This window comes from Penaeus monodon, chromosome 11 (genome assembly GCF_015228065.2).
Source record: "Penaeus monodon isolate SGIC_2016 chromosome 11, NSTDA_Pmon_1, whole genome shotgun sequence".
Taxonomy (NCBI): Eukaryota; Metazoa; Arthropoda; class Malacostraca; order Decapoda; family Penaeidae; genus Penaeus; species Penaeus monodon.
In genome coordinates this window covers 43,490,016-43,501,091 of record NC_051396.1, presented here as the reverse complement: position 1 = coordinate 43,501,091, position 11,076 = coordinate 43,490,016, and the positions used below count along the sequence as shown (strand labels likewise).

General features: G+C 46.5%; 1 protein-coding gene across 1 annotated transcript in view; it reads left to right on the top strand.

Moving 5' to 3' along the window:
* Positions 1–10,860, top strand: part of LOC119578593 (extensin-like) — a 20,981-nt gene extending 10,121 nt beyond the window's left edge. The window contains exons 3-4 of the mRNA XM_037926159.1: positions 1,614–3,629; positions 10,780–10,860. Coding sequence (XP_037782087.1) covers positions 1,614–3,629; positions 10,780–10,860 — 2,097 coding nt within the window. The remainder of the gene's footprint in view (positions 1–1,613; positions 3,630–10,779) is intronic.
* Positions 10,861–11,076: the final 216 nt, after the last annotated feature.

Here is an 11,076-nt window from a genome sequence, read left to right as displayed (position 1 = left end):
AGGGAGGGGGAAGGGAATATTTGGGGTGAGAGGGAGGGGAGGTGGTGGGGGGAGGATGGGAGGTGGTGAAGGGTGAACGGAGAAGGGTGAGAGGTGTAGGGAAGTGAAGATAAGGAGTGTGGGAGAAGGAGGAAGACTGGGAACGTGAAGGAGAGGGGGTAAGGGTGGAGGAGGAAGAGAGTGAAGTATAAGTTGGGGGAAGAGGTAGGTAGCGAGGTGCGAGGACGGAGGTGGGGAAGGGGAAGGGGGGGGGATCATCCTTGTTGTATGTTGGAGGAAAAAGATAAAGGTCTGAAATGAATCTTAATGGAAACGGAGGAGGGGGATGGGGAGAAGAGGTGAGGGGGAGATAGAGAAAGAAAAAAATATATATATATTTATCGCTTGCTCTTTGTTGCGACTGGGAGAAAGGGAACAACGTTAGGAGAGGTAGGAGGGGGTGTGGGGTTATGGGTGAGGGTCGGAGAGGGTTAGCACTTTCTTCCCCATGATCTTTGCTTCTTCAAGAACATCACGGCATGGGAATTTACTCTTTTGCATCTTAGTGTCTGACTTTCCCACTCGTTGCCATGTTGCTACACAGGGCCCTCTCTCCTCTCTCGAAGGTTTCAACCGTCTGCGTAATGAGAGAGATGGATCTGCGTACATGCACACGGACACGTAAATAATACTCGCACACACACACGCACACGCACAAGCAAATACACGCACACGCTCAATCACATTCAAATATAGACCCGCACACACAAACACCAACACTCAAGCACACGCACAACATACAAATACATAAATGTACATGAATACATACATAAATACTAAAAAGCACACATGCATATATACATAAATAAAAAAAATCGTACATGTATGTAAGCACACATACATAAATAAATGATACATAATATATGATACATACATGCATACATAGATACATAAACACACATATACATGCATACATATAATGTAACGCGAGAGAGAAAGGAAGAGAAAATAGGGAGAGGAGATTCAGCGCGAAATAAATACCCTTCCCACTTCGATTCCCTTCAAGTTCTGATGACCTTGTCTGCCTCCCCCTCTCCCCATTCCCCTCTCCCCATTCCCCTCTCCCCTCTCCCCTTCCCCTCTCCCCTCTCCCCATTCCCCTCTCCCCTCTCCCCTCTCCCATTCCCCTCTCCCCTCTCCCCCTCACTCTCTACGCAATCTCATGCCTCCTTGTACCCCCTCTCCCCAACCCCCTGCCACTCTCTCCCCTCTCTCCATTCCCCTGCCTCCCCCTCACTTTACGCAATCTCATGCCTCCCTGTCCCCTTCTCCCCAATCCCCTGCTCCCCTTTCCCCTCTTCCCTCTCCCCGTCTCCCTAATCCCCTAATTACTAGGCTCTCCTTCCTATTCACAATCTTAGATCGTCTTTCTAGCTCCCTAATTCCCCGTCCGTACCCTAAACTGCTCCCCCCACCCTTCCCCCCCTTGTCACCCTACAGCTGCATTTTCCTCTCGCTCCCTGTACCCCCAGCTAGCCACTCCTCTCTCCCTGCCCCAACCTACCCTTCCCTCCCTCCTTTCCTTCCCCAGCCTCAGACTCCCTCCCTCGTCTATTCCTCCTGTCTCATCCCAGGAGACGCGGAGATCCCTTGGCGCTTCTTGTCCTCCCTCCTTCACCTTCTTCCATCCTCTTCCACCTTCGTCCACCCTCGTCCATCCTTATCCACCCGCGTCCACCATCATCCACCCTCCTCCAACCACCTTCAACCTCGTCCACCCTATTCCATCTCTTCCACCCTCCTCCACCCTCGTCCATCCTCATCCACCCTCTTCCACCTTCGTCCACCCTCCTCCGCCCTCGTCCACCCTACTCCAGCCTCTTCCACCCTACTCCAGCCTCTTCCACCCTCGGCCACCCTTGGTCACACCCTCTTCCACCCTACCCCAGCCTCCTCCACCCTCGGCCACCCTTGGTCACACCCTCTTCCACCCTACTCCAGCCTCTTCCACCCTCGGCCACCCTTGTCCACCCTACTCCAGCCTCTTCCACCCTCGGCCACCCTTGTCCACCCTACTCCAGCCTCTTCCACCCTCGGCCACCCTACTCCAGCCTCTTCCACCCTCGTCCACCCTTGGTCACACTCTCTTCCACCCTACTCCAGCCTCTTCCACCCTCGGCCACCCTTTCCACCCTCTTCCACCCTACTCCAGCCTCTTCCACCCTCGGCCACCCTTGGTCACACCCTCTTCCACCCTACTCCAGCCTCTTCCACCCTCGGCCACCCTTGTCCACCCTACTCCAGCCTCTTCCACCCTCGGCCACCCTTGGTCACACCCTCTTCCACCCTACTCCAGCCTCTTCCACCCTCGGCCACCCTTGGTCACACCCTCTTCCACCCTACTCCAGCCTCCTCCACCCTCGGCCACCCTTGTCCACCCTACTCTAGCCTCCTCCACCCTCGGCCACCCTTGTCCACCCTACTCCAGCCTCTTCCACCCTCGGCCACCCTTGTCCACCTACTCCAGCCTCTTCCACCCTCGGCCACCCTTGGTCACACCCTCTTCTACCCTACTCCAGCCTCTTCCACCCTCGGCCACCCTTGGTCACACCCTCTTCCACCCTACTCCAGCCTCTTCCACCCTCGGCCACCCTTGTCCACCCTACTCCAGCCTCTTCCACCCTCGTCCACCCTTGGTCACACCCTCTTCCACCCTACTCCAGCCTCTTCCACCCTCGGCCACCCTTGGTCACACCCTCTTCCACCCTACTCCAGCCTCTTCCACCCTCGGCCACCCTTGTCCACCCTACTCCAGCCTCTTCCACCCTCGGCCACACTTGTCCACCCTACTCCAGCCTCTTCCACCCTCGGCCACCCTTGGTCACACCCTCTTCCACCCTACTCCAGCCTCTTCCACCCTCGGCCACCCTTGGTCACACCCTCTTCCACCCTACTCCAGCCTCTTCCACCCTCGGCCACCCTTGGTCACACCCTCTTCCACCCTACTCCAGCCTCTTCCACCCTCGGCCACCCTTGTCCACCCTACTCCAGCCTCTTCCACCCTCGTCCACCCTTGTCCACCCTACTCCAGCCTCTTCCACCCTCGGCCACCCTTGTCCACCCTCGTCCACCCTACTCCAGCCTCTTCCACCCTCGTCTACCATTGTCCACCCTACTCCAGCCTCTTCCACCCTCGGCCACCCTTGGTCACACCCTCTTCCACCCTACTCCAGCCTCTTCCACCCTCGGCCACCCTTGTCCACCCTACTCCAGCCTCTTCCACCCTCGTCCACCCTTGTCCACCCTACTCCAGCCTCTTCCACCCTCGTCCACCCTCGTCCACCCTACTCCAGCCTCTTCCACCCTCGGCCACCCTTGTCCACCCTACTCCAGCTTCTTCCACCCTCGGCCACCCTTGGTCACACCCTCTTCCACCCTACTCCAGCCTCTTCCACCCTTGTCCACCCTCGTCCACCCTACTCCAGCCTCTTCCACCCTTGTCCACCCTCGTCCACCCTACTCCAGCCTCTTCCACCCTTGTCCACCCTTGGTCACACCCTCTTCCACCCTACTACAGCCTCTTCCACCCTCGGCCACCCTTGGTCCCAAACCTCTTCCACCTACTACAGCCTCTTCCACCCTCGGCCACCGTCAGAGAGAGAGAGGGAAACAAAGAGAAAGGGAGAGAGAGATAGAGAGAAAGAGAGAGAGAGAGAGGGTGCAAGCGTATATTATGCATATATGTAATGCAACTAGAGTATTCTGATTGCATTTACAACACGATCATGATAAACCGATTGCAATAAACCTAGCTAACGAACAGATAAATTTTGCTGTAACGAAGAAATAAAAATGACCTCGTTAACTAGTAAATAGATATATAGATATATGAATGAATAAATAGATAGATGATACAGACGTTTATGATCTAATATTGATGATGATAAAAACAAAGAATCATTAGTTAATGCCTTACGTATTTCAAACATTTAATCGTTCTCAATATTTCACATAAGAGGTAACGATACTAAAACGTTTGAGAACCACTGGTTTAGATAAATCATTATCCTTTATTACATTATAATCAGTCTTGTTATTATTAGCATTGTAATTATGAACGTTATACCCATTATTGTGATTATTATGTTATTATCATTATTGTAATTAGCAGTGTTATAATCATCATTGTTTTCATTACTGTAGTGGATAATCAAACTCCGTAGAGTTTGAGATGTTCGTTTGGTAGCGTGTTACCCAACTACAGGTAATGTCCAAGTGGGTTTGGCGTATTTTTGGGATGACTCTCAGTAGTCACAATAAAAAGATCAATCAAATAACATCACTGGCTGACTAAAAAGGCAATATAAAAAAGAGCATCCATATTATACATTTATTACGCACAAATCTTTCGAACATAACTAATACACAAAACAACAACACACCATACACTTACTTGGTACAACAGAGGCAACCCGCCACAGCACGAGAAGCGCCAGTCAGCCAGCTAATAACCCAACGGTCTGTCACCAAGATAAAAAGCCTCTCCCTCTGACCGACCTGCCTTGTCCTTTTATACTGGTGGCTTCTCGCGCTTGTGATATTTTACCCGTAATGGAGTTTATTTCATTTACTAAAGGGTGTATGGTGAGTTTGAAATAAGTTTAAACATATATAAAATAGAAAGAATAATAAAATATACAAAAATGAGCACAAAAGAAATAAAAGACAGGAAAGTACGGAAAATTGAAAGAAGAGAGTCTTGAGGGAAAACGGGAAAACGCAAAGAGAAAAACGAGTGAGAAACAAAACTAAGGTGAATTAGTCGAGGGAAAAAAGGCAAGAATAAGGTAAGGTAAATGTAGAATGTAAGGTAAGTAATGTATAAGTAGTGTTACGTGCAGTAGAAATAGTGTAGATGTAGATCAAAGGGAAAGGTAAGTCAGAGGATATAAAAACACAGGTTTATTCTATTAAAAATACACAGACAAACACAGGAAAACAGCTAAGCAACGTCATCTTGCAGGGCAGAGGAGTCCGCAGAGTTCCTATACTCTACGGAGTAGGGTGGACGAGGGTGGCCAAGGGTGGACGAGGGTGGAAGAGGCTGGAGTAGGGTGGACGAGGATGAAGGAGGGAAGAGAAGGGTGGAAAAGGGTGGATGAGGGTGGAAGAGGCTGGAGTAGGGTGGAAGAGGCTGGAGTAGGGTGGAAGAGGCTGGAGTAGGGTGGAAGAGGCTGGAGTAGGGTGGAAGAGGGTGGCCAAGGGTGGACGAGGGTGGAAGAGGCTGGAGTAGGGTAGGGTGGAAGAGGGTGGCCAAGGGTGGACGAGGGTGGAAGAGGCTGGAGTAGGGTGGAAGAGGGTGAAGGAGGGAAGAGAAGGGCGGCCCGGAAGCCTGCGGGGTGACCCGCCTGAAGCCAGGGGAAATTCATTACCAGTTATTATCACTGTTATTATCATTGAATTATCTTAGTATTATTAGCTCGTTATTACTTTAATCCTGCTATGATATTACTATTATCTTTGTTATAGTCTTATTATATTATCAGATCATTGTGATTATATTATATATTTGATTTTGATTATCATTATGTTGATTTATTAGTATCATTACTGATGATTTTATTGATTATATTATATGCTATTATTGTTACTATTATTATCATTATCATCATTTTATTATTTTTTATTATCATAATAATTATTATTGCTATTCTATTATCATCATTATCATTATTTTTAATATCAGTGTCATTATTATTTTCATAACTGTCACCATCCTTACCATGATCGTTAACATTAATATCATTATCATTACTATTATCATAATCATTTATGTTGTTATTATCATTATCATTAACACCAAATATTACTGTTACTATACTAATCATTCCTGCCTTTAAGATCTGCATTACATTTTCTTTTTGCAGATTTGTGTTTAAATGAATTTTATCCAGTCTATATCTGGCGTTACATAAAAATCTACTTTTCTTTCTAATGCATTGATTGTTATTACCTCATTACTCCTATTCATTTATCTCTGTCTTTGGTTTGTGTCTCTCACTATCTCCCTTTCTCTGTTTCTGTATTTTGCTCTCTCTTTCTCTCTCTCTTTCTGTGTGTGTGTGTGTGTTAGTGTGTGTATTTTGTTCTCTCTCTCTCTCTCTCTCTCTCTCTCTCTCTCTCTCTCTCTCTCTCTCTTCTCTCTCCCTCTCCCTCTCCTCTCTCTCTCTCTCTCTCTCCTCTCTCTCTCTCTCTCTCTCTCTCTTTCTCTCTCTCTCTCTCTCTCTCTATCATCTATCTCAATAACAACATAATTACGGTGATAATAATAACAACAATAACAATCTCATGCATCTGTAACACCGAATCCAGCTTCACTTAAATTCCTTGAGGTGGAAATATAGACCGTGTTAATAGGTTCCAATTCTCTGTATAAGAACTGGGTGATGAATCGAGCATGAAAAACAGAGGTTTATGGAGCAAGGTCTGAGTTTCAGATGTGAGTAAGAAGTGGAAGAGGAAAGAAGAAGCAGAAGAAGAAGTGGTAGTAGTAGAAGAAGAAGAAAAGAAAGGTGGAAGGCGAGGGAGGTAAAGATAGAAAAGGAGACAAGGAAGCAAAAAGAAAATGTAACAGAAGAAAATTATAATAATATTGATAGATAAAAAGAACAGCAATCACAGGAATACAAAAAAGGGAAAAAAAATAAAAAAAAGTATGAAAAAGAATAATATTGAAACCAAGAAGAATAAGAAAGAAAGAAAGAAAAACACAATAAAAAGAGAAAGAAAAGTTCAAGAAGAGAAAAAAATAAAAGGAAAGAGAAAGATAACAAGAAGAGAAAAGAAACAGCGATGAAACCAAAAAAAAGAAAAAAAAAAAGAAAGAAAGAGAAAAAACGAAGATGAACAACAAAAAACAAAAAAACAGAAAAACGAAGAAACAACAACAACAACATCAACATCAAAAACAAGATGAACAACGAAAAGAAGAAAATAAACACAGAAAAAGGAAGGAACAAGTAAAATAACAAAAGAACAAGTAAAATAACAAAGAAAAGGGGAAAAAGGCGAAATCAAGGGGATGATATCAGTCACGAAGGGACTCATGTGACGTCACTAATTATATTTGCATATTTAATGATATTGATTCATTCAATTCTCGCCTCGACGTCTGAGATGCGAACCGGAAGCTGCGGTCGATGGGTGGGTGGATGGAGGCGATAGATGGTGGATGGATGGATGGAAAGGCGATAGATGGGTGGGTGGATGGAGGCGATAGATGGGTGGATGGATGGATGGAGGCGATAGATGGGGTGGGTGGATGGAGGCGATAGATGGTGGATGGGTGGATGGAGGCGATAGATGGGTGGGTGGATGGGTGTGTGGATAGATGGGTGGATGGATGGATGAAGGCGATAGATGGGTGGATGGATGGGTGTGTGGATAGATGGATGGATGGATGGGTGTGATGGTGTGGGTGGAGGGATTGGATGGATGGGAAAGGCGATAGAATGGGTGGATGGAATGGATAGAGGCGATAAGATGGGGGTGATGGGAAGATGGGTGATGATGGATGGGTGGGTGGGTGTGTGGATAGATGGATGGATAAGTGGGTGGGTGAATTGATGGATGGATGGGTGAAGGCGATAGATGGATGGGTGTCGTGAGGCTAGATGGTGGGGTGGCATCGCACGAAGCGATTGCAGTGCAATAGTTTAAAGGAATGGATGAGAACATAGAGGAAATACAAAAGGGGCGAGATACGAAGACGGAACACCTTTGGGGGATGGGGGTGATAGAAGGGAAGCATTAATAGTGAAGAGAGCTTGATAACATAAGAGATCGGAATGAATGACAAATATTTGCGAAGAAGGAGATGGCATGGGTGATAATAGCGATATGTGGCGAAGGGTGGAGGATGGCGTTTGGTAAGGGGAGATGAAACGATAACTGGGGGACGGATGGAGAAGGCTTGGGGGGTGCGCGGAGGCGATAGATGGCCTTGTGTGATGTGTTGTTTAGATCTTTGGATGGGACGACTATCTTGGACGTGGATTGCAAGATGACTGTGATTGGATATAAAGGAAGATTTATTATGGTGTGTGGTGGTGATATGGTAGGCGCTGATCGCCTAGGTGATAAGCAGACTAACTGCGTTATTTGACTGTATCGGTTGTAATGTGTGGGTTGATGTTTGTAAGTTCGCTAAATAGGATGAACAATGAGAGGGATATAGCTTGTAATTAGAAGATGATAATGGATGGATGAAGGCGATAACTTGGATGGTGTGTGATAGATGGATGATGGAGAGAGCGATAGATGGGAGGAATGGGTATGGAAATGATGGATAAGTGGGTGGGTGAATTGATGGATGGATGGATGAAGGCCATGGATGGATGGGGGTGTGGGTGAAGGCGATAGATGGATGGGTGTGTGGATGAAGGCGATAGATGGATGGGTGTATGGGTGGATGGATGGATGTATGGATAGGTGTGTGTGTGTGTGGATGAATTGATGGATGGATGAAGGCGATAGATGGATGGGTGTCGTGATCAGATCTGCAGTCGGGCTGGCACGCACGAGCAATTGCAGATGCACAATAGTTAAAAACGAAGACAAAACAAGAGAACTACAAAAGGCGCGAGAATACAGACGAAAACACCTGCGCAGGATGACGTGTTGAATAAAGGAACCACCTTATAAGTTGAAAGAGAAACGCCTTGAATAACCATTTAAGAGACTCAGAAAGAATGCACAAATATTTGCGCAGAAGGAAAACTAGCGCATTGTGTAATAGCGAATTTCCGCGAAGGTGAGAATGCGCACCTTTGGTAAGCCCGCCACAAACACACCTGAGACGGAGAGAGACCAGGCTGGGGTTCGCCAGGACGGCACGCTGTCGCCTTTTGTGTTTTTTTTTTTTATATCTTTTCGGAACTTTGTGACGGACTTCTTGTGACAGTGGATTGCAACAATGACCTGTGATCTGATATAAAAAGGTAAAGATAATTATATTGGTTCGTGTATATGTACGCTGAAACTCTCCTAGTCAAACACCAGAACTCACTCGTTTATTTCTTTTCCCGGTTTTACATTGTGTTTCTTTTAGTTTAAGTTCAGCTAAATAGGAGAGCCATGAAAGGGAAACCATCTGAAATTAGAAAGAATATAAGATTCGGCAGTAATGGCCCAAACCTTGTGCTTTCATAATAAACAAAAATTATACATTTTTGTAAGAGCTGATTTAGTCTTTACGTAAATGTGCAAGGTGATTTATATAAACCCACATGAGTACACGTACGCTTACACGTAACTACGTTCGTGCATGCTCACGCGCACGCGAACAAGCCCTTACGTAGTTACCCTTGTTCACAATTACACGTACACGCACACATGCATTCACGCACACATAAACGTACACGCACGCACACACACACACGCACACACACACACACACACACACACACACACACACACACACGCACACACACACTCATGCACATGCACACGTATACACGCACGTACACGCACGTTGCCTTGACCTAGGTCGAATCACAGTGCTACCACAACTGAAAGAAATTATGTAGTAATAGTGAGAATAATTAGCAACTCTGAATAACTAAAATTCTACCATAGACTATAATTTATAAATGAGCTAACCGCGACAGATGGATGGATTGGCGGATGGATGGATGGATGGATGGAGGGATGGAGGGATGGATGGAAGGGGAGTGGTGGGTGGGCGGATGGATGGATGGATGGGTGTGTGGATGGATGGGGGGACGGATGGATGGATGGATGGAGGGAGGATGGATGGGGGGGGCGGGGCGGATGGATGGATGGAGTGATGGATTTGGGGAGGGGGCGGATGGATGGATGAATGGATGGATGGATGGGGGGGCGGATGAATGGATGAATGGATGGATGGGGGGGGGGTGCGCGGATGGATGGATGGATGGAGGGATGGATAGATGGGTGTGTGGATGGATGGATGGATGGATGGATGGGGGTGGTGGTGGATGGATGGATGGATGGGGGGGGCGGTGGATGGATGGATGGATAGAGGGAGGGAGGGAGTGGGGGAGTGAGGGAAGGTTGGGTAAAATGATGGATGGGTATAATAAGATTTTTCCCTAAAATCCAAATTAATCCAATCGTAATCGTATGATACGGCAATCTGAGTTCGAGGGTTCGAGTCACCGGCCGGCGCGTTGTTTCCCTTGGGCAAGGAACTTCACCTCGAATGCCTACCTAGCCACTGGGTGGCCAAGCCAGCCCAAGTCAGTGCTGGTCCCAAGCCCGGATAAAATAGAGAGAATGATTACCTAAAAAGGTAACACCGGCACTCTCCGTGGAAAGGAACTGGGGACCCTACCACGTACTCACTCCAAGAGCATCACAACGTGAAAACTACAATTAAGTATCATGCTGTGACCACGGCGGCTCAGACATGAACCTACCGTTAAAAGAAGAAGAAGAATCGTATGATAAGGCCTTCACAAACTCCAGCAATAAAGGTTCTTATAAGTGGGAAGAACAGGATCCGGCGCCTCTATGCAAAACGGTCGATTACCTATGGAGATCAGTTCAGGCAGAGCGGTTAATCATCTCCCTGAACTCAACTGCAGGAACACAAGGAAGGTCATTAATTCAATTCTAAAAAAGAAATATCTTTGAATCAAAAGATAGAAGGTGGAGGCAAGTTCGTCACGAGATTCTATTTAGATTTTTCATTATATCAATAACAGTTTTATTAATGTTGCACATAACTTATTTATCAATGTCACTTTTCCATTTCAGAGTTTCCTGAATTTCATGGGAGCCTCCGCACAACACAAAGCTATCTTTAAATCCCGTAATCCGAATTATCTGAGGCAGTGAATCAACTAAACAACTCTGCCTCCGGTTATGACGGAATTTCAGCACCGTTAATTAAATCTCCTATAGGTAAATGACGCTAATTGTTATATTTAATCGTAAAAAGACACTTCCCCTACATTGCCGGCAATGTTAGAAAGTAAAACTTTGTCAAGGAAAACCGAAAACATTTTTGGAGTAATGATTAACAATAAATTGTCATGGAAAAATCACGTGATC